Below are 23,695 nucleotides of genomic sequence, written 5' to 3'. Positions count from 1 at the left end.
TAAAGGTAGAAGACTTTTGCGTAGCCACTCAAGTGGGGTTCAGCTCTGACTGCTCCCACTAGCAGACGCAGGCTTGATCAAGGCAAAAAGGTCTGTCCTGCTTGCTGACAGATTCCCAGCGCTCAGAACAGTGACTGGCACACGGCGGGCATGCGAGGAACAGTGTCAAGTGATGCCTGAATACCAACCTCAAAAGAAGACACAAGTACCTCATGATTCCTGAGATGATGATGTACAGAGCCAGCTCCCAGTTGGGTCTGGGTAGGGCTTCTGCACAGGTTGCTAACATATGGTATGGAAGGGATGCATTCAATACAAATACAAATTCGGAGCCACTGGTTGTTATAAACTTCAGTTCACGAATAACTCTAGAAGCTGTGAAATCAGGAGTAAACCTGAAACAGAATAGCGGCAGTTAGACTAGTTTTAAAAATACACCACAGCAGTTACATATAAAACCAGTCCCACACACTGTTGAAACCTAACAGAGAATTTTAGAGTTTGGTACTTCTATCCGACTTCCTCATTTTAAGATGGAGAAAAAGCATTATCCTATGAGATTAATAACAAATACAACAGTATTCTGTCGATAACTAAAGCAACTGCATGAAAAAGAACAATAATCAGCATAATTATTAATTCAGGAAGCACCCTCTGAGCTTCTCTCCCTCCCTCTGCTTTTCTCCTTTATCTGAATCCACTCTTTTCTCTCAGGATATATTCCCAGTAACGCCTTAAAAAACACACACACACAGAACTTTTCCATCCTAGCCCTGGTGATCTTCTCTTCATCTCCTGCAGTACTGCTTTCTGGCCTAATTATTTTATTTTTATTTTTTATTAACTGTATGCTCTCTAACCAGATGATCGGCACCTTGAAGAAAGGTCTTTTATTCTCTACTGTACCTTTAGGTACCAAGCACTACGCCTTACATGAGTATTATCATTATGTACTGAGTGACTGTCCATTGAAGATCATGAAATTATCACTCAATTAAGGGGGCAGAGGTTACATCTTATTACATAAACTCGATAATCTAACAAGTTATAGCAATTACTTGCTAAAATAGGCTGCAGCTATTCCTGATACAGGCATTAACACTGTCTTCTGACCAAAACATTATGCTCTCCTCCATTGTACAATATGGAAAAACTACACATGTGTGATACAGGGACCGCTCTATTACTGAGACTGAATTTATAACCAATTTCCTACCAATACCTTATGCTTTAACACAACCCTGGAAATAATTCTGAAACTGGTTTCTAAGATTATCTGATCCACTTTGGATATACAGGAAGTTTCACAATTTTGAAAACAAAGATATGAAGAAATAACTGACGATTAAGTGGAAACAAATCAAAGGAGTAGATTTGTGGATAAAGACCTTTTTTTGTGAGTATGAAAACATATCTTTGCACAGTTTGAACAACTGTAGTATTTGAGGTTGATGAGAAGCTGGTGATTCACTACACTTCATAAGAAAATACTTACAATATGATTATGTCTTTAGAGGCATTGGCACTTAGTGCAAACTCCTGACAATTAACAACTTTAAAGCCATATCCCTCACATGAGTATCCACTGACTTCAATGGTTTCGATGTGAATCTGAAGTTGCCCCGTATTCTCTACTTTAAATGTTCTTTTCAACGTGAAATTTGGTTCTCTTAGTTTCAAACCTAAAGGAAAGAAAATCAAGAGTGAATATAAATCTTGTTAGCATGTGCTCCAGGTCCAAAGGATTATCACATTCTCCATAAATATATGCCAAACATCATGAACCACCGCCTCATGCCAAAGGGATTAGCTGGTACCCAGACTTCATCAGGAAGTACTCCACTTTGTCATGTCATTTTAGAAAGCAAAAGTTTAATTGTGCTTTATTTTTCATACTCAGAGTAAATCATCTAAGACATGCAACGAAAACTGAACCTTTAAATCTCTGAAGATCCAAATCAAACAACCCTGAAAGCAAGTCAGGGTATTTCATTAAAAATCTTAAGTATTCATCACTAATATATACATGTACGCAAAGAGAAATACTCTTCATTTTTGGGGAATTATTTATTTTTGGAAGCCAACACTGAAAGTTGTGCCCCTGAAACTGTTAGGACTACTTACTATCTGTACAATCTTTCAATAATGCTTCTGTGATTTTAAAGCGTAAGGAACTCCCGGGACCTGGAAGCTTGCCTGCCACCCTCAAGTTCTCAGTTGTTCCTTGTCCTTGGACCATCACAGCATCCAGCACAGTCAGGTTATTCCTATGCAAGAAATACAGAATTTTCTCCCATTTAATTTGTATAATAAATTATAAGTTCACGTAAATTACAGATAATTGATCTATAATTTTTATGGCTTTTAATAAACCATGTAGAAATGAATATGCTAAACTTCAGAGTGAAACATTTACATTTTAAGAATTTAAAAATCTTTACACACAGAGAAGGAAGAGCTTTTCATTTTTAAGAGTCACACATGGTACAGTAAGAACACTACTCAGGTTTTCAAGTTATAAACGGAATCACAGAGGTACATTTCATCAGGTGTGGTATGGTGTGTGTGGTTTTGGACAAAGTGAATACCCTATTTAATAAATCAGACACACAACCTCATATTAAAACAAATAAAGTAGGACTTCTGAATAAGTACTAAAAATCAACGCACACTTAAATCACAGAACATACCTGATTATGATTAGTGAAGAAACAGTTCTATTGTGAATTGGAGTAAACTTTACTTTGACAGATTTCTTTTCTCCAGGTTTTAAAATTAGGTTTAAAATTGAATGTCGAGAGAGGCCTTCTGTAAATCCTGTTGAACTCTGCAGTGGATGAGCCTTGAATCATTGGGAAAAGAATAGAAGTCACTACTATATTCTTTGGAAAGAAGTTTTTTCCTTTATCCCATCCACAGCCCAGTACTAGTTTCTTGAATTGATCGAATGTGTGAACAATTTTACCCCTCATGATTTAGATACTGGTTAGCTTGCAAACAGAAGTGGGCAACAGGTGATGACCCTTCTCACTGTGCATTAAGTCCCCAGAAGGGCTTTGATCCCCACGTCACCAAAGTCCCCATATTTGTACTAGGCATTTATTTTTGTATACATATCTTCTTACTTTTAACATTAAAAATTTTTGAAATGTAATACACATATATAAAAAGGACACAAACCTAAGAAGCATAGCTCAATGTTTTAGCACAAAGCAAACAGCTGTGTAACCAGCATCCAGCACCCTGAAGTCCTATGGTTGCTGCTCCCACCTTCGGCCAGTTTTCCTGTTCCTTCACCCTCTGATGGCTATCAGCTGAAGGGTCTTCAGGGTGTATCAGATTTTTTTTTTTTATTTGTAAAAATATTTCCAACTCATATCAATCTATCTTTGAATTTTATTTTGAAAGCTCAGCACATAATTACTGTTTAACACTTGATGACTGACAGTTTAAATAATAGGTTTAAGAGATGGCTTTTTAAAATTTTTTTATTATGTTATGTTAGTCACTATACAGTACATCCTTAGTTTTTGATGTAGTGTTCCATGATTCATTTTTAAAAAATAATTTTTGTTATATTAGTCACCATACAGTACATCCCCAGTTTTTGATGCAATGTTCCATGATTCATTATTTGCATATAACACCCAGTGCACCATGCAATATGTGCCCTCCTTAATACCCATCACCAAAAAGATGGCTTCTAGACAGGCAGTTACAGATAAGATTTAAATATTCGTTTTTTATTAAAAATACCATAGTTCACTTAAGGATACACCGTTCTGATTTCTAAGCAACATTAAGTTAAACTTTTTTGGGGGGAAGGGTTGGCAACAGTTGGCTACAAATGTCCACTGCTCTTCATGGCTCTGCTAACATGTGGAAGGGGAGTGAGGTTTGCATGACTTTCTGTTCCACTTGGCATAGTTAGGTTCAAAACATATACATCTATCTACTTGTGTTACCATAATTCTACAAACATAACTTAGAGTCAATAGACTTCATGAAGCTACTACTTTTTAACTCATGCTTCTGAGGCAAAACACATTCTTTTGCATCTAACATTCTTTTCTATCAATGTTTACTAGGACAACAGAATATCCTGACTGCTCCAAAATGGTTGGTCAATAAGTTCTCTTTTAGATAAACTATTCTGAGTAACTGATGGACACATTATATACTCTACATATATTTCCAATAAATACTAGCTAATTTCAAGTCTGATGACTTGGCAAACATTTGAGGATGTTGTGATACCTCAGGAATATCATTAAGGCCTCAATTAATTCTCAATAATTCTGCAGTAGTGGCTTTTTAGAGAGTGACCAATGGGACCAACAGGGATCTCAGAATCTTTTCAGGGTATCCATGGTGTCAAAATTATTTTCGTAACACTGACAGATGCTATCTGCCTTTTCCACTGTGTCGACATTTGCACCAGTGGTCAGCAAAATCAATGCGGGTAAAACAACTGACCCTTCAGCTTGAAGTAAGGCAGTGGTATCTACCTTCCCTACTGTCTTCTTCACTGCCATGTACCTGTAGTTAAAAAAACATTCTTACTGATTAAGCAGTTAACGATACAAATCTTAATAAACCTCAATTTTTGGGCACATGCGTTTTTAGTATTGTTTGATAAAATGGGAAGTATGCATAAAGCACTCCTGCTGCCTACTGAAGCGCCATGTTGTCTTGAAAAGCTATCATTTGAGATACAAACTGAATTAGCTGCTTTTCTCATGGAAAACCATTTACAGTTGAAAGAATGATTGACAGTCAATCTGTGGTTGTTCAGGCTTGGGAATTTGGTAGACATTTTCACAAAAATGAAGTGCATCTGTCCAATTAAGGAAAAATAACTGAAGTATTTGTTGCCAATGATAAAATTTGAGTGAGAAAATTCAGAATTTTGGAAAACTTGAATCTACCCCTGTGAACTTCACAGCTTTCCAACAGTTAAAGAATTCCTTGATGAGATCGGTAGTTATATAAATGAATATGATTTTTGTGGATTTTGTAGAGTGAATCATGTCAACATTTGGAAGCTCCGCATATCTCGGTGAACCAATATTTTCCAAATGACTGATACATGCTGTTAGAAATAATTAAAAAAGCAATTAAGACACTCTTCTTTTGTAACTACTTATCTGTGCCAGGTCAGGTCAGATACGTGTCATATACTTCAACCAAAACGATGTATCATGAGAGACTAAATGTAGAAGCAGTGGGAATCTATCGGTGTACTAGGTCTGAGCGCCATTAAAGGGATCTATACAAATGTAAAACAATCTGCTCTTCTTGCAAAAATCTTTTTGGGAAAACACAGCAATTTTAAAATTTTATGTTACCTATGCTAAATGGAATGAATTTATTATTATTACTTTAAATGAATTAAATCAATATTTTAAAGATCTTTCAGTTTTTTCCCCAGTTTTGAGAAATAATTGACATACATCACTGTATAAGCTTAAGGCATGACGATACAATTTATATATATTGTAAGATGGTTACCACAACAGGTTCAGCCAGCATTCACATTCTCATACAGATACAGTGAAAAGAAAAGAATGAAAAAAAGAATAAAACGAAAAAAATTTTCTCCTTGTGATGAGAACTCAGGATTACTCTCTTAACAACTATCTATTATACAGCAGCACTGGCTATAGCCAACATGTTGTACATCACATCCCTAGCACTTACTCGTCCTGTATCTGCAAGTGTATACCTTTTGACCACTTCTCTCCAAATCCCTCGTCCTTCGCCCCTCTGCCTCTGGTAATCGCAAGTCTGATCTCTTTTTCTAGGAGTTTGGGATTTTTTCTTTTTTAAATTCCACATATAAGTGAGATACAGAACTGCCTTTCTCTGTCTGACTTATTTTACAAGGCATAATACCTTCAAGGTCCATCCATGGTGTCACAAATGGTAGGATTTCCTCGTTTTTTATGGCTGAATAATATTCCATTGTATATGTGTATACACACACACACACACACACTACAACTTCTTTATCCACTCACTCATTGATGGACACTTAGACTGTTTCCATGCCTTGGCTATTATAAATAACACTGCAATGAGCATGGGGGTGCAATATCTTTTTGAGTTAGTGTTTTTGTTTCCTTTGGATATATTCCCAGAAGTGGAATTTCTGGCTCATACGGTAGCTCTATTTTTAATTTTTTTGAGGATCCTCCATGCTGTTTGCCACAGTGGTTGTACCAATTTAAATTCCTACTCTTCTTTCCACATCCACAGCAGCATTTGTTATATCTGGTCTTTTTGATAATAGTCATTCTAACAGGTATGAGATGATATCTTATAGTGGTTTTAATCTGCATTACCCTAGTGATGTTGAGCATCTTTTCATATACTTTTTGCCCTTTTGTAGAAAAGATCTATTTTAATTTTTAATACGGTGAATACTGCTAGATGTAACACACATGAACAAAAAACCTTTGTAGTCATGAATAATTTTAAGACTGTAAAGGAGTCCTGAGACCAAATACTTTGAGGACCACAGGTTTTATAACCACTATAGAGAACTATGATAGAATTTATCCTAATTTTACCCTAAGATCTAGAATTTCATATTTAGAATACATTTCTGAGATCTAGAGTATTCTTATTCATCTTCCTAACTCTCACAGTGCCTACACTTCAGTGTTTTATACCTTGTAAATAACACTGAAGAACTTGTATTTGATAAGAAAAAAAGGTAAATATTAGCTCATTTACTTTTTATGTGTATTTCCTCCCTTATAAAAGCAGAGTAAAAGGACTTTCTGATTATTGAGCTTTCTAATTATCTGGAATCTAAATAACCTGGAGCTTATTAGGTTGTTATTTTATGCATGGAAAAAACCCGCCATGAAAAGATTCCAAGAGAAACGCAGGAGACTAGAATATATGACTGCCTACGTTTCAGTCTGGTGTTCTATTATTTGGCAGAAAAAAGATATATTGAAAATTACTTTCTTATGCAAAATTGACTTACAGACAATATAAAAACCTACTACTCTACAAAGGTTTAGCTTACACATGCTTTATAGACTAAAACACAAAACTATGGGAAAGAACACAAGTATTTCAAGAACTACAGAATATCTGGTTTGACAGGCTAATTAGGGACTCCTAATCAGCAATGACCATGTGCCATGACAGTATGGGCGAGGGCTCTGGAATCTGAGAGAACTAGACTTGAATTTGGTCCTGCCAGTTATCACAGGTATGAACTTGGGCACGTTCCTTCCTTTTCCTGAGCTTTGCTTTTCCCCAGCAACAGAACAAGGAAATACTTACCTCTTGGGGTAGTTAGTAATTGCTCTGCCTGGCTGCTGTAATGATCACATGAAATTACAAACGTGATTTTACCTGGTATAATGCTGAGACACACTAGATGCTCATGCAATACTGGGAAGCATTCTTCAATACAGCCCCCAAATACTAAAAACCTTCTCACTGCTTTTCTTTCCTGGCCTCCTTAGCCACAGATTGACTTATCTAGTCAACATTCACCACAGTCTTCCCACACACCAAGGAACCATTTGAAGGGCTTGCCATGAGTTTAATCTGTTCAATAACTATGGGTATGGCACTAACGGAGCTTACAATTTTATTTGGAAGTATCCAAAATAAAAATTTAAATGACCAAGCTCAATATTTTGAAGCTTAATGAACATAAATTATGTTGGTATATACCTCGTTTAGACATTCTCAGGGTTTCTGGTAGCCATTATTACACACCTTCGTGGACTGAAGGAGTGATGCCTGCAAACAGGGACCTTCTACCCAGTGTGCCTCATGTTGATCTGAATCCCATTCATTCCTCCTGGGGTTTTTTGCCTCTAAAATAATTATTGGACTGCTCTGACTTCTTCAGTAACTTGCCTTTCAACCAAATTTAAGGATAGTCAGTAATTTCCCTCCACATTTGTAATGATCATATCATAGAGTTATTTCTTAGGGATAGTATGAAGTTTACATACTTACACTGTTTCTGAAGACTTGGAATTCTAGTGTTCTTAAATCTATCTTTGCCACTTTACTCAAGTTAAACCTAAAATTAAAAAATGTACATATTTTTCTTTATAAACAGCATCATAATTAAAAGGTAATTAAAGTAATTATCAAGTTTGTATTTGATTTGCAAATTTACCTTTTGGCAGATTCTGAGGTCAATATTACCAGATTAATAGCCTTCCAAAAATTAAAGGTCACAACTTATAGTTAATATTTTGTTCATTTTTAAAAACTAAAATACTTAAAAGGTTCCACTTGCTTTCTCTTCATAATCGTTTACTTTTTTACATTTTTTTTAGAAAGGAATTCAACATTACTTTTTCTTGTCTTAAACTGAAAACTCTTCTAGATACTTAACACATTATCAGTATCTCTCCCCAGAACCTCCTCTCAATTTTAATTACGGATCTAGAATTTCTCTAAGCCAAATCTATAACTGTACGAGCTGCAATGAAGTTTTAAAATGTGTAAAATAATAATTCAATGCTAATATAGAACATTTTGATTATTTAAAGCAGTGCTTACCTTGATATTAACTTATCTACAAAGACTGAAGGATTGGAATATAAAGCCAGAGGAATAAATTGAATATAGACAGGAACATCTGCAGGATTTTCTAAAGTAATTTCTTCTTCCTTAAACAAAGTAACAAAACAGTAAATGAAAGGTTTCCACAGTTAAAAGTAAGAGTAGATACTTTATAGCCCTATTATGAATTTCCAAAAACCAATGTTACTCTGAATACTTACTGAGGAGCAGTTTGTATTAGTAAGTGGAAATTTCAAGTGCCGGGGTGAGCTAATTATAGAAGGCCAGGAGAGCTCAGCAGTGATTTTTGATAGTATATTTTTTTGAAGGTCTGTATTTACTTCAAACAAAGCGCTCAATCTAGAAAAAATAATTTGTTAGTTACTATATCAAAATGAAATATTTGAGTTTTCTGAAAATAAGAAATTCTATTAGGCTTGTATACTTGAGACATTTTACTCTGGCCCTGAATAAATATAGGTTTATTACTTCTGACATTTTAATATACTTTTAATAGACATGTATGAAGATGTCTCTGTTTTGGCACAAAGAGTTGCCAAAGTATCACTGATCACCTGTCTTGGTTTTGTACTGAATATGTGAAGGATAACATATGGTGTTAAAGGATCCTAAAGGATCTTGCAGCCTAGTGGAAAGATCTAGAAACCAACAGCAGGGTGCTGATGAATATTCATCAGTAGAACTTATGAAAAGGCAGTACACTGCTTGGCATATGGCTTTTTCCCCCCTGAGATTAAAAAAAAAGAGGGAAAATCTTGATATGCAATGAGGATGCCAGTTGAAGTGGTAATACATATGAGGGTTTTGCACAGATATATGTAAAGTTTTCAGCAATATTCAGGGCCTCATTTGAATATTTCCCTACTTACCAGTATTCATAAGCCAGCTGTTTAGAACTGAATAACATATTCACTAAGGAAATAATATCACACACAGGGCTAAGGTTCCTGGGCCCAAACACTGAAACCCACATTAACCCACAATACTCCTGAATTGTGACACTCTAATATTGGTAAGAGTACAGGTTTTATAAGGCTAGGAACAGAAATTCTCTGTAACATGCATGGTGACAAGGGAACACAAAGGCAGGAGCAGGGAGAACGCCACAGTCACTGTGCACCTGGGATACGACGGTATGGGGCAGGTGGGAAGCCCAGCTTCTTAGCTGTGGAGCACTGGGCACACAGGGAGGAAGGCAGAGGTTTTGGTGGGTGGGAGGTGAAGAGGTTCTTCAGCAGCACTCTAAGTTATCTATTCATAATGTTAACATTTAGAGACTGTCTATACATTGTAAGGTCTGTAATGGAAATGTAGGGGACCAAGAACTAGTGAGTTCATTAGAAGTCTCTCTCCACTTATTTTCACTCTTTTAAAGTAGAAATTTAACTTTTTTGCCTTAAGAAAACTTTTGATAGTAGATAGTTCAGATACACAAAACCCTCAGATTCAATCACTAATGGTTTGAAAAATTTATTTGGATACTGACAAATACATTCAAATTAGCCAAGTGAAGAAGAGCAGTTTTTATCAGTTATCATATTATCAATATTCTAATCAAATTCTCTTCTGGAGCACAAGAAAGATCGTACTTCTAAATTGCTGAGGAAGGGTGTTTCTGCTTTTAAATCCAGGTGTGGTAGTGATTTGTCATTAGCACGTTTTCTGCCTGCCAATGACGTATGGCTGAGCCTTAATGAACTGGGCTCTGGGTACCCCTTAAGGGCTCAGCACTTGGAAAGGGAGGAGGCAGCTCTTTTCACAATGAGCAAACGGACACTGGTCTCCATCACAGGATTAAACCTAGGAAATGTTGTCTTTGCCTTTAGCAGAGGTCAGTGGTAGGTAAAAACTTTCTCATGCAAACGGCTGTATCTAAGGTGAACAGTGCATTCATCCTCTATAAAGACAACTTCAAGTGGTTCTTTGATTTTAAGGAAGTATCTAGAGCACTGGAGAAAAGAGAAAAATGGTAGTGTGTATATTTCTGAGCAACATGCAATTAAAATGGCAATTCAAGATGCCTCATTAATAATTTTCTGAAGATGAGATATTATTTTCTTAGCTATAGAGAAGTAAACATTAGAAAGTAGGATCAACAGAGACATTTCAAACTTGTAAAGATAGTTAAACATACTTAAAGCAAAACCACTCACCTATGACCTGAATTTTCCTTTATTCCCATCCATCCTTTGAACAGGCTTTGATGCAAATCCCAGTCAGCATCCCATGTGTCTTCCTGCATGGCTACACCAGGCTGTACTTTGGGTTCGGCTAAAATAAGGAAACATTTGTTATGACAAACTCAGCCCTATCAATAGGGCTCAGCCAATCAATATCCACTTGTCAATTTCCCTCAAATGATTTCCATAGTACCAAGGGATAGAGATGGACTTTCAAAGTGGCAGCCTTTCATCAAAGAATATTTTGGGTGGAGTGAAGGGGATGAGAGAGAACAGCAAGATAACTTACATTTGGATAGAAAAGGCAAGCCAACATAGCAATGATCCCCACACTGCAGTCCAGGATCAAAGTAAATGTTTGCAATCTACAAAGAGGCACAGGAGAACCGTGAATCCCAAATCCGCAGAAGGTCACAGTAACACAATACTAACAGATGGGAATCCTCAAATACAATGTTTTCAAACCTTTGACTTTTTTCCTGGCTCCAAGTCTTCCTTATTGCCCCGTAATCGTTTGTAGTAAAATCGCACATCTTCTGACAAAGATCGTATTTGTTGTATCTTTACCTTCTGTGAGAAGGAATTCATAATATTCAAGCTTTGATGAACTATTTTCCCCTGAAGGAAGGAAACAAACAAACTCATTAGTATATGGTTGGATTTTCTTAAGAGCACAAAATTTAGACCTAACAGACATATTTTTCAGAAACCAAACCCCAAAAGACACAGAATTTTTATCACTTGATAATCTCTAATTTTGTAATCAGAGGCCTCCCTAATATATCTATACTTTCTCTCTCTCTCTCTCTCTGTGTGTGTGTGTGTGTACGTATATTTATTTATTTGTTGTTTTCATGGCCTGTTATGCAAAATTAGCAGGACAAATCTCTGTCATCTTGTGAAAATGAAATAAAATAAGAAAGTAAGATAAATGTTCACATTTGTTAAAATAATGAAGCTGCCAACAAAGGTAACAAACAGAGATAGCTTTGAATAAAGGAAATGGTCATTGTCAGTTTGTTAAGCAAGGTTTGTTTATGCCAAGGCCAGGCTGCTCTCAAAGCATCCAAATTCAGGATGAAATAATTTAATTCTGAAGTCAAAAGCCAAACAAGACAAGACAAAAAAAAAAATCAGATTTATTTTACTTAGGAAGCATTTTCTTTTTAAAAGAGAAATATCATTTGTGCCAAAAAGAAATTAGGCATCTTTTAAAAATACAGGTTATCAAATATCTTAGTAACACAGCAGACAGATTAAATCACCAGATAACCAACGATTGTTCTTATCAGCTGCATGTTTCTCCTTATGATAGGGTATCAGATTTTAAGTAAAAAATTAAATGATTTAAATAATCCTCAATAATAATTATATTATAGTTTTTACTTTCTTTTGAGTAAAGAATTTTATCTTATAATCAGATTCCTAGTCATTTGAAGAAGTCTCCAAAATGACCGTACCCACTGAGCTAATATCTGGTATTAGAAGACACAGAAGTTAAGAGAGTACACAGAAAAAAGAGTTGAATGAGGGTTGAGGTTAAAAGTAACACTCATCATTTGCAGCCCAGCCAGAGGTAAACACAGCAGAAAGGTATCAGAGGTTGGGTATGCTGCTGGGGCAGGGAGAACACAGGAGGAGGAAACACAAAGCCTTTGAAAGCCTGAGCCTGGCCTCTAACCAGCTGTGTCTTCCTGGCTTGCATCGGTAATAATCACTTTGCTCAAGTACATGTCTTGTCTCTCAGGGGTGTGTGAGTGTGGGGGCAGTCAAAAGAGGTAACAGATATAAAAGTTCATTTTATGATGGTATTCAAATACTAAGTATTAAACCACGAGTACTTGAAATGCTAATTTGGATGTACTGTTTTCATCAATTGGCACTAGTATACTCCAATGGACAAGAGATTTTACAGAACCTGGTGACTGTTATGGAAAGAATGTGAACCCCCCCCCCCCAATACATTGAAATTCTAACCCTCAATGTGATAGTATTAGAGGTGGGGCTTTTGGGAGGTGATTAGGTCATAAGGGTGAAGTCCTAATGAATGGGATTAGTGAACCTAAAAGGGGAAACAAACTGAGGGTTACAGAAGAGAGGAGGGTGGCAGGATGGGGTAGCCAGGTGGTGGGTATTAAGGAGGGCACGTGTTGTGATGAGCACTGGGATATGCAACTATGAATCGTTGAACACTACATCAAAAACGAATGATGTACTATTACTATATGCTAGCTAATGGAACAATATCATCATCATCATCATCATCAAGTTGAGACAAAAGAGCTTGCCCTCAGTCCCGGCTCTTCTGGCTATGGGACGATATAGTGAGAAGACAGCCATTTGCAAAACCAGGAAGAATGCCCTCGCCGTACACCGATCTGCCCGGTGCTTTGATCTTGGGCTTCCCAGCGTTCAGAACTGTGAGAAATAAATGTTTGCTGTTTAAGTCACCCAATCCATGGTAATTTGTTATAACAGCCCAACTAAGGCAGTAACATCAACTTAATTTGTGATTCCAAGTAAATATCTGGTCATGTAAGCCATCTGAGGATATCTAAAAGTTTGATCAGCACCTTGTTTTTATACAGATGCTTTCTCATTTACTCCATCCATGGGCCTTTCACTGTGCCATCTACTGAATTATTCCCTTCCAGGATTTATGCTGTGTTTAAGGAGATCATTGATTGAAAAGGCAGTTGAAGAAAGGAACAAGGTCTTTTTGGATAAATAATGAAGTTGAGTTCTATGTAGTCAGTGCAAAGTGGAATGACAAGAAGACAAAGAATTAAGAATCAAATATGCTGAACCTATGAATTCGAAATTGATCTTTTTAAGGTGCTAAATTCTAAATTTAGGTTTTATTGTATATAGCATTAAGATTTTTACAACATAGTTTTCTCATAACCCACTACGTCTCCTTCTACAGGGTAAGGGACACTTCTACATTTGCCCCCACATCTCCTGAACTGACCACATCACCTTCCTGCAAAAGGCGGCAAGCTCTTGGTCTCCCCGTTTCTTTTCTCTTTATTCTCTAGGTTCAAACTCTAAGTCATATTTTTGACTCTATCTACCATACCCATACCTGCTTCAATTAATAGGACCTTCTCAGGATAATTCAAGCACAGTTCAAATCTGAAATGTCTCTTGCCTAAGGTCTCTTCTCCATTATTTTGCTCCTTCATCCACCATTTACCTACTAATTGCCTGCTTTGGGGATAATTATCCCTTTCCTAGAGGATCTCAGAGTCTCACTGGGAAGACCAACACATAAGGCAATATTTAAAGCACATGTGAGGCTTGCTGCAAGAGAGTAATTTAAAATCATTCTAAGATCATACATGTAACACTTAGTAACCATCTAGTGGAGTCAAGAAATCTTCAGAGAGGAGATGACAATGGAATTGAATCTTGGAAGATGTGAGTTCTTTGACGGTAGGGGAAGAGGAAGGGCATTCAAAACAGACTAACAGCCAAGGCTTAGAGGTATGAAAGGGCTTTACTGCCTCTGCCAACGCCCTAAGCTCAAATCTCCTCCTGACACTTTTCATATGGACTATGAACAGAGTCCCCAGATTGGCCTCAGGCACTCTGTCACCTCCTTATGCACCCTATATCTACTTCTGCCAGAGAAACAATGTTTAAAGCTCAGCTCTAATGATGTCAAGCCTCTGCTTAAAAACTTTAGATTTTCATGGACTTAAATGCATTGATTTTTTTTGGTGGTTTTCTTTTTTTGAAAAATTTTTAAATTATTTTTTAAATAATAATTTTTTATTATGTTATGTTAGTCAACATACAGTACATCCTTAGTTTTTGATATAGTGTTTCTTGATTCATTATTTGCGTATAACACCCAGTGTTCCATGCAATATGTGCCCCCCTTAATACCCATCACTGGCCTATCCCAATCCCCCAACCCCCTCCCCTCTGAAGCCCTCAGTTTGTTTCCCAGAGTCCATAGTCTCTCATGGTTCATTCCCCCTTCTGTTTACCACTCCTTCATTCTTCCCTTCCTTCTCCTCCCCATCTTCCTATTTCTTATGTTCCATAAATGAGTGAAACCATGTGATAATTATCTTTCTCTGCTTGACTTATTTCACTTAGCATAATCTCCTCCAGTCCCGTCCATGTTGCTGCAAATGTTGGGTAATTGTTCTTTCTGATGGCTGAGTAATATTCCATTGTATATATGGACCACATCTTCTTAATCCATTCATCTGTTGAAGGGCATCTCGGCTCCTTCCACAGTTTAGCTATTGTGGACATTGCTGCTATGAACATTGGGGTGCATATGGCCCTTCTCTTCACTATGTCTGTATCTTTGGGGTAAATACCCAATAGTCCAATTACTGGATGATAGGGTAGCTCTATTTTTAACTTTTTAAGGGACATCCACACTGTTTTCCGTAATTTTTTTTTCATACTATCACTCCAACATGTCATTTCATCTTCTCTTAAAATTTCCCTCTATTCTTGTCAAACTGGGCAACTCACTGCTACATAAAGCCATTTCAGACTTTACTGTCTCTGTACCTTCAGGTTGATCCCAGGGACCTGAATGCAAGTTCTTACCACCCCTCTCTGTCCTGCCAAAAGAAATTCTAAGCCAGCTCACATGCACCTTCATCCATTACATGTATATTTCACTCACAGCACTTCATTTTTACACCTTTTAGGGTAATTTCTACATCCTGCTTTACATTTATGAATCATGGGCCCATTTCCCAATCTAGATAGAAAACTTTTTGAGAGAAGGGACTATTTTTTACTCCTCTTTATACCTCCTATGGAACCTGGCTCAATGTCTTACCTTAAAATAAGCTACTAATAAAGAATAACTGACTTTACTGTTGGAATCTAGGAACTTAGAGGTAAAGGCAAAGAAAAAGATTACAAAAAAAAAAAATCTATAAATTAAATCTCTTACTGGAAAGGAAGGTGGAAGAACCATATGTTTTGGGAAGCAAGTCAGCGAACCCACCGCAATTACAGCCTTCACAGGAATTGTTAGGATCTGTGGAGTGAAGAAGCAGACCATAAAGAAATTAAGTGTTTAAGTCTGAGATTGATCTTGACCATTATTGCATTATTTTTGAGGATGTAAAAAAAGTCATCTTGGGACTTATACTAGTAATAACCAACTCAAAAGCAATATTAAAATTACCCACGAAAACTTTAATTTGATCAATGTACTCCATAAAATGCTCTGAAATACAATACATTTCCATGTATTTCTCAGTGACTCATTGAAAACATGGTAAATGAGATGAAACAATGGGGAGGGAATGAAGAATAGATTTTTCATAATATAGGTAATTTTGTAGACTATTAATTTAAGAAAGTCAAATTGTACTCCTAAAACAATGTATGCAACACTTAGCATTTTCTAGAGTTATATAGTTCTCTATTTTTTGTATGCAGCAATAAATTAACATCAACTTAATTTAAAAGAGTTGAACATTATAGATGTTGAATATCAACTCACACTCTGTATGTAACTCACAAAGATACTTAAGATATTTTTTCCTAATTCTCATTTTTATCCATACTAACAAAAATTTGTCTTAGCTATGAAATGTACTTACTGCTCTCATGAGTGATAAACATGAATTTTTCACTTTTGGAGGTAATTAATTTGACACACTCCCAACAAACCTATTATTATTATATATGATTTACACAATTATAATTAAATGAACAGTTCTATTTATTCCGAATTAGCTTTCTTTCATGTGGGGGCTGTATGGCTGAAAACAGTTAGGAGACCAGTGGAAGCAATTGTTGAGTTTAGCAGTGTTCGACTTCCTGAAGAAGTTGTAAATATTAAATTAAAATACTTAAGTGTGGCAGAAATATATCCATTCAAAAATCTCATTGAATGCAACATGTTGAACACCACAAAGAGTCTTTCAAAAGCTCAATGATCTTCACTCTGCCCTTGACTTAGAATGACTCATGTAAATACAATAGTAAGAACTCAAATTAAGATGTGATTTCTTGATTGTATCTTCCTTTTTGGAAATATTACACAGTAATATATTAATGATTGCAGAAGAAGCAATGACCTCATTCAGGAATTTCAGTCAGGATCTGTGCAATGCTATAACTATGTGTAAGCAGATTTCCAACAGAGCAATTATGAATGTGCCAAAGCCATTTTTCTGAAGTTGTTTTTAGTTAAGAGGTTTGGGTTTTATCAGAAAACTAGGAGCTAATGAACACCAAGATTTTGTAACTATTCTCAAAAGCTCAGTTTTTAAGGTATGAAACAGGTAAACTATAACTTTATTGGTAAACTCAGTTGTTTCTATAAAAACAAAAAAGGACTGAATTATCAGAAAAACCGCGATGACATGTATCTCATAGTCTTTACCTCATAGTCCGTGGTGATCTGTATGGCTCCATCATGAATCCCTTCCAGTTTTTTTGCAGTAAGTTTGACTCTGAACACTGCAAAATAGCCTGAAGCTAATATTACCTGTATGTGGTAGAAATGACATCATTCATTAGCCCTGTTAGCTGCAGTTTCCTATTAAAACGGTAAAGAACACTATTTGTGATGACCTGACCTCCAAATTCTAACATATACTGTGTGACACTGAATTATAATACCATCTTGTACAAATATCTCAAAATAATGCCCATTCTTAGATGCTTATTTACTACATTTATTCCATGGGCCACCAAGAAAACTGGCTCCCTGAGGAACAGATTCCCATCTGCCAAGACGGAAAGGGGTATGGTCTTCACATATCCTGCGTGTACCTGCACCGACAGAGAGGGTAAGGGCTGGAGCGAAGGAGTCAGATCCAAAAAAATCATCACCAAGACAGATGTCGAGGGACTTACCCCCTTCTTCTAGGGGGTTTTATGGCTTCAGTCCTAAATTTAAGTCTTTCATTCATTTTGAGTCGATTTTTGTGTGTGGTGTGGGACAGTGGTTGTCCACTCTCCTTCTGTCAAGCACTTTTCAATTGTGAAATTTCCAAAGAAAAGTAATTCATTTTGTGAAGTTGCACTTTAATTATTAGTTATATTTTATCTAGAATTCATAGTTACCTTAAAATAACAAATGTTGACTGACTAAACATACTCACTTTCTCCTTTTAAGAAGTATTTTCTGTGTGTATGGTGACATAATATAATAAAAAAAATTAAAAAAAAAAGTATTTTCTGTGTTGGTTTTGTTTAATTCTAATGCTTTCTACTCTACTGTGTAAAAATATAATAAAAAAAATTAAAAAAAAAGTATTTTCTGTGTTGGTTTTGTTTAATTCTAATGCTTTCTATTCTACTGTGTAGAAGGCCCAAATCAGAACACGGGTCTGAAGAACAAAGAACTGCTGGCAATGTGTGTTTCATAAGGAACAGGATGATAATTTAATTCATAGCTTTGGGTTTTGGGAAAACAGCTGAAACTTAAAGCATTATAAGCTTAAAAAAAAAATCATTTCGTGGAGTTGCTATTTTGAAGTTGGCACCTCACTACAACTTCCTATTTTAAGAGTTCGTAACAATGATCTCATCTTTCTGTCCCTCCTTTTTAAATTTATAGTTTTATATAAAAGCTAATTCTAAAACTCTAAATTGTCAAATGGGCTTTATGTTATTAAATGGACCTCTCAAATTTAAATAGCATGTGTTAACATATGCTATTTATTGCTAAGAAATGATCCAGATTTCTAGAATTATTAGATTTATAATGTCTTACTAGGAAACAGTAAAATTCAAACAGCTGGGAGTACATATACATACGATTTTACTCTAACTTTACTGTTTGAAAGGAACACATTAATGGCTGGCTTAATTATTACCCTTTTCCGGCATTCTATTTTTATTAAAAATAAAACTTCAGCTGGAGTGACAAATATTACTTTTCATGGACATATACTTGTTTTAAAAGGAGGCTTTATTTTTGAATCAAATTTAAAACATTATAAATTATTAAAATATAAATAGCCATAAATTACCACTGTTCACAAATACTATGGAGCTTGAATGCTCCATAGCTGCAATTAGAATATACCTTATTTAGTAGTTTTCCACTTTTTCATAAATCATCTTCCAAGTTTCTACACACAATCATATTTATAATTTTTTATTTACTTTATATTCAATCATAAAATCATGATTTACTTTACGTATTTGACTGTATTTGAAATCATTAATAACACTATTACAAACATCTTCATTTTCACAGCTTTCGGCTCTTTTTAAAAAATTTTAATACTTTTTATTTATCCTAATATATCTAAATTATTAACATTTCAACATGTAACCAATATTAAAACATTATCAATATTTTAATATTATTATTAACAGCTTACAATCCCAAACTAAGTCTTCAAATCTGGTGGGTATTTGACACAAGACATCTTAACTGAGACTAGCCACATTTCAAGCGGTCAGTAGCCACATGTTAATTAGTTCCTACTGTCTTGGGCAGCACCGTTTTATACCAGTAAGCTTTTAGCTCTTTAAATTACTTCCATGGGAAGAATTCTCAGGAGTGGTACATATTGCCAAAATGCCCTCTAAAATAGTTATTTTGGAGGGTCCTTCTGGCACAAAGTATTTAAATAAATTTTTATAGCTTATGGCATTCCACGGAAGTGTATTTGTCAACCATCAGTGCATAAGGACATTTTCTCTTTGTTTTGTACGACTGCCACAAGAAATTCTATCCTTAACTTACAGATGAGATATGTCATGCTCCTTCTCACACAAGGTTATTCTACTCATTCTGTTCTGAATTGGTATAAACTCCAAGTTCCATTTCCAGTAGGGGTAAGGGCTTTGACTGATATATCTGTTTTTTATTGTTTCACGCTCTTTTATGACCAAATGTACATATTTATGACAGAGTAAAAGTACATGGGCAGATCTACAAAGGGATCAAACAAGGTTTGTCTCACAGAAAACTGGCCAGAAATATTCCGTATAATCGAAAACACTTTCTACCAATGTGCAGGGACGGCTATCTCTTTCGCCAAGTAAATTCAGTGAACACAGGGTTAGTTTAGTATCAAAGTGAATTTCTCTCGTAATGACACTTGTATTACAAAAAGATTATTTAAATTTTCTTTGTTATAGAACTTTCTATGACAAGGTAGAACTGTGTCTTAGGAATAGTCTTTTGTTTGGGGTTTATTTTTATTTATTTTTGAAGATTTTATTTATTTACTTGACAGACAGAGAGACAGCCAGTGAGAGAGGGAACACAAGCAGGGAGAGTGGGAGAGGAAGAAGCAGGCTCCCAGCAGAGCAGGGAGCCCAATGCGGGGCTCGATCCCAGAACCCTGAGATCACGCCCTGAGTCGAAGGCAGACACTTAATAACTGAGCCACCCAGGCGCCCGTTTGGGGTTTAGACATACAGCTAAGTTTAAGGCAACAATAAGAAAGTTTACTTACTGATGACTGGTCTGATAAAGAGGATTTTTCTAATTCTGGAAGGCTTGCAATGATTGTACTCCTGTTGCCTCTTTCAGTAGCTACGAGTTCTATTGATAAACCGTCTCCTATGATGTGCCAACTTTTTATAGCCAACTTAAAAAAAAGAGAAAGATATGAAAGGGATTATTGTGGCATGAGCATAAAATACTTAAATGTGATTTAGAATAAAAACAGATTTTTTTTACCTCAATTGGATTGCTGTTTATAATTGCAAATAAAATATTACTTGCTTCTGTAGCACTCAATATGCCAAAATCTATGAAACGTTCCTCTATTTTGGGGGGTAATACAAAGTACTGAAAAGATATAAAAGACTAGATCAAACACTAAATCACACTTTTATAAAAGCATGTTACCAAGAGAAAGTAGCTATATGGACATACTAAGATTTCTATATTTTATGTCAATATATACATATACACACAAATATAAAATATAATTCAGAATTCTGTACAATGAAGTATTTTCAGTAAATCAGAAATGAAGACATTCATAGTCTCTATGGAGAGTCCCTTCTCTGAAGGCACTTAAAAGAAGCAGGAAGCTAAAGGACTAGGGAAGGGTAAGTAAAATCCCAGTGGATTGGGCAAAAAGTCCTCGGTCTCAGTAAACATTATGTATTCATGAGAGCAGCCAAAAATATGTAATCACTCAAGCAAAACAAATGAAGAAGGAGTGGGATAATATTGAAAAGTCCCTCCAGCTCTGACATTCTTATTGATGTTGGCTTTTCGGAGAACTACATCTCTGTATGTTCTAATTTTCTTTTTACGTTTCAAATCTTTCTTATCAGTCTTATTTCTTATCCAAAGTTCTTTCACTGATTATCCTAAGGAAAGCTTAGTTTGGATTTTTTTTTTTCCCGGCTTATTTTCTCTATTAGAAAGACCTTAATATTCTTTCCTGCTATTCTAACCGTGTATCTTCATCACCTTACTTTCTTCTTTATTATTTGGTTCTTTTCTTTATGCTGTATTTCCTGGTTTCCTCTTTGCCCTCCTTGCATTATTTTTTCCTGCTTATTATTTTCTTCCACTTAGTTTGCTTTCAGTTTCCCCGTGATTACAACACTTTAAAAGCAAAACCAAGAGAAAGTCCAACATGGAAAAGATCTAAGTGCCAACTGTAACAAAAGGATTCATCTGTGCCACAACAAGAGATGGCAACTGGGAAGGCTGAAAACCAGTTATCCTGAAAGTACGGAGAGGAGGGATTAGAGCAACTTGTAGAGTTCAGAAAATGGCAAAGTTAAAGCATGTACAAAATGACTGCCTAATAATACCTGAACACACAAAAGATGGCCAGGAGCTTAAATTTTAAAGGTAGACAACATACTTACATCTAAAAAGCCTGTATATACCCGCACAGGTAAATGAAATTTAGAAGCATTGGTAATAAGCAAAATATTGTTATCTATGTGCATGGATGATGTGGAGGGCATAAAAAACAGAGTAAAAATGTATCCTGATTCATTTGGAAGAATTAAGACTGGTTTGCTGAAGTTGTGAACCTAGGAAATGAGGGGAGAGAAAAAAACAATGGGTCAGCATCATCTAGTTGGTAGATTAGTAAAATGAAAAGTGTGGGGGTTCCCAGACATACTTTAAACATTGTTTTGGCTTCTTCTGGCAGCAACACATCATGAATGAGGATCGCAAAGCTGAAAGTGTTAGTCAGGTAAATTGGCCTTTCCACAGGGTCAGCAGGACTGTCTCGGATGTGAAATAATGTGGCAGCATGATCAAATCCCAAATAACTATTTGAAAAAACATAAAATAAATCATTTTTATCTCTATGCGTTAATTGAAAATCCAAGTTCTTCTGTTGTAATAATTTTACATTTAGCATTAAGGGCTATTGCTGGAGAATCAGAACTATGAATATTTTAGAGCTTGGGCACATGATTTAAAACAAAACAGATTGCAAAACATTGACATGTAATACAAAGAATTATTCTCTATTGAATTATATGCAATCAAACAATTAAAATCAAGAACGTATTAACAGAAAAGTTTTAAGCTACTTAAAAAAAATCATGTTTCTCATTTAATTGCAACCAGCTTTGTTAAAATGAGTTCCTACCAAGTTGGATATTAAACTATTATTGTTTCATGTATAATCCAAAAATGAACTACATATATTATTACCCATTTATAAAAAGTTGTAATTCTAGAACACTGTTTACGAGTTTATAAAGGAATAGAAATTATTTTGTTTCAAGTGCCAATATACTTTAATAACAAGCCACAACCACTTGTATGTTACAAAAGGAATTACAGAAAGGAATTAGCTCCAGTGACTTAAATGTTTTTAAAAATCATAAATTCATTTTTCTATTGTATTACTGAGTCACTAAGACTTGATTTAAGCCCAAATCATATCATCCCGCTTATCTTTTTCTTCTAAAAAAGTAAAAACTATAAAGTGGAAGTTGTTCTTTTCAACAATAATTTCATGGAGTTTATGTGAATTTGGCTACTACTTTTGCCAAGGTCAATTAGTAGGAAAACAGAATTTACTGATTAGTGAAAAGTTATAAAGCTTATTTTAAAGAGAAACTCACCCATCTAAAACTTCTGCTTGATATGGTATTTCAAGTTTAGAATAACTCTTTTCCTTTGCTTTAACAGTTATTTTCCCAGAAAACTGAGATGGTTTTTTTGCCTTTGACGCTAAGAGGAAACATAAAAAAATAATCTATCACCTTTGCTACCAGAGTTTCTACAGAGGAGGATGAGAGTGACTGTAGACTGACAAAATCTTTTAAAAACAAAGTTGAGCTTTCAGATTGGCGAACAGGAGACTTTTACAACATTTTACATCGAATATCACTTCTTTCATCTAAAAAAGGGAAAAATATTTTAATTTTCCTGTAATGGGATTAAACAGATAAGGAATTAGCAAGTGCACGCAATCTTGGAGGAAAAACACTGTGTTTGAGCTACTTCCCTAGAGCCCTAAGCTGTGGCTTTCCTCACACCAGCGCTTCTCACACTGGGCACTGTTAACATTTCCGGCCAGGTTAGTTCTTTCTGGGGTGCAGGGGCTGTCCGTCCTGTGCACTGGAGGATGCTCGGCAGCGTCCCAGGCCTCCACCTGCCAGACAGCAGTAGCAGGCCCCAGATGAGACAACCAATGTCTGTGGACACTGCCAAATGTCCCCTGGCCTCGGAGGCAAAACTGGCTCCCACTGAGAACCACTGGTTGACAGCTGTATCAAGAAATAACATTCCGTGCATGCCAGAGTCTTGTTATAATTATCGGCAAAGTAGCATGGTATAGAAAGTGTCCGGTGTTGGGAGTTCTGACTTCCTGTTTTAGCCAACCCTAACTCATAGTATAAGACTCTCCTGGCCATCATATTGTCCTCAGAGATGAAGTAAAATCTTTCAATTTTGTAGCAGTTATGAATAATTCCATCTGGAATTACAGAAATAGATTCAGTTGGATCCATTCTGGGCACCCATTAGATGTTCCTTTCAAAGC

At 35.8% G+C, this 23,695-nt stretch overlaps 1 protein-coding gene across 2 annotated transcripts in view; it reads right to left on the bottom strand.

Annotated features, from left to right (window-relative positions):
* TMEM131 (transmembrane protein 131) overlaps positions 1 to 23,695 on the bottom strand; it is a 239,800-nt gene that overhangs the window by 38,470 nt on the left and 177,635 nt on the right. For both annotated transcript variants that reach the window (XM_026487434.4, XM_057309282.1), the window contains 17 exons: positions 22,773 to 22,881; positions 21,812 to 21,965; positions 21,549 to 21,719; positions 20,395 to 20,505; positions 20,168 to 20,302; positions 17,128 to 17,232; positions 15,682 to 15,768; positions 11,217 to 11,369; positions 11,041 to 11,116; positions 10,725 to 10,842; positions 8,772 to 8,910; positions 8,548 to 8,657; positions 7,993 to 8,059; positions 2,691 to 2,842; positions 2,125 to 2,267; positions 1,496 to 1,682; positions 210 to 395 (listed from right to left, as the gene is read on the bottom strand). In XM_026487434.4, coding sequence (XP_026343219.2) covers positions 210 to 395; positions 1,496 to 1,682; positions 2,125 to 2,267; positions 2,691 to 2,842; positions 7,993 to 8,059; positions 8,548 to 8,657; positions 8,772 to 8,910; positions 10,725 to 10,842; positions 11,041 to 11,116; positions 11,217 to 11,369; positions 15,682 to 15,768; positions 17,128 to 17,232; positions 20,168 to 20,302; positions 20,395 to 20,505; positions 21,549 to 21,719; positions 21,812 to 21,965; positions 22,773 to 22,881 — 2,203 coding nt within the window. The remainder of the gene's footprint in view (positions 1 to 209; positions 396 to 1,495; positions 1,683 to 2,124; positions 2,268 to 2,690; positions 2,843 to 7,992; positions 8,060 to 8,547; positions 8,658 to 8,771; positions 8,911 to 10,724; positions 10,843 to 11,040; positions 11,117 to 11,216; positions 11,370 to 15,681; positions 15,769 to 17,127; positions 17,233 to 20,167; positions 20,303 to 20,394; positions 20,506 to 21,548; positions 21,720 to 21,811; positions 21,966 to 22,772; positions 22,882 to 23,695) is intronic.

The sequence above is a fragment of the Ursus arctos genome, unplaced genomic scaffold (genome assembly GCF_023065955.2).
Source record: "Ursus arctos isolate Adak ecotype North America unplaced genomic scaffold, UrsArc2.0 scaffold_8, whole genome shotgun sequence".
NCBI lineage: Eukaryota > Metazoa > Chordata > Mammalia > Carnivora > Ursidae > Ursus > Ursus arctos.
The sequence above is the reverse complement of the archived record's forward strand: the minus strand, read 5'-3'. Positions and strand labels throughout refer to the sequence as shown.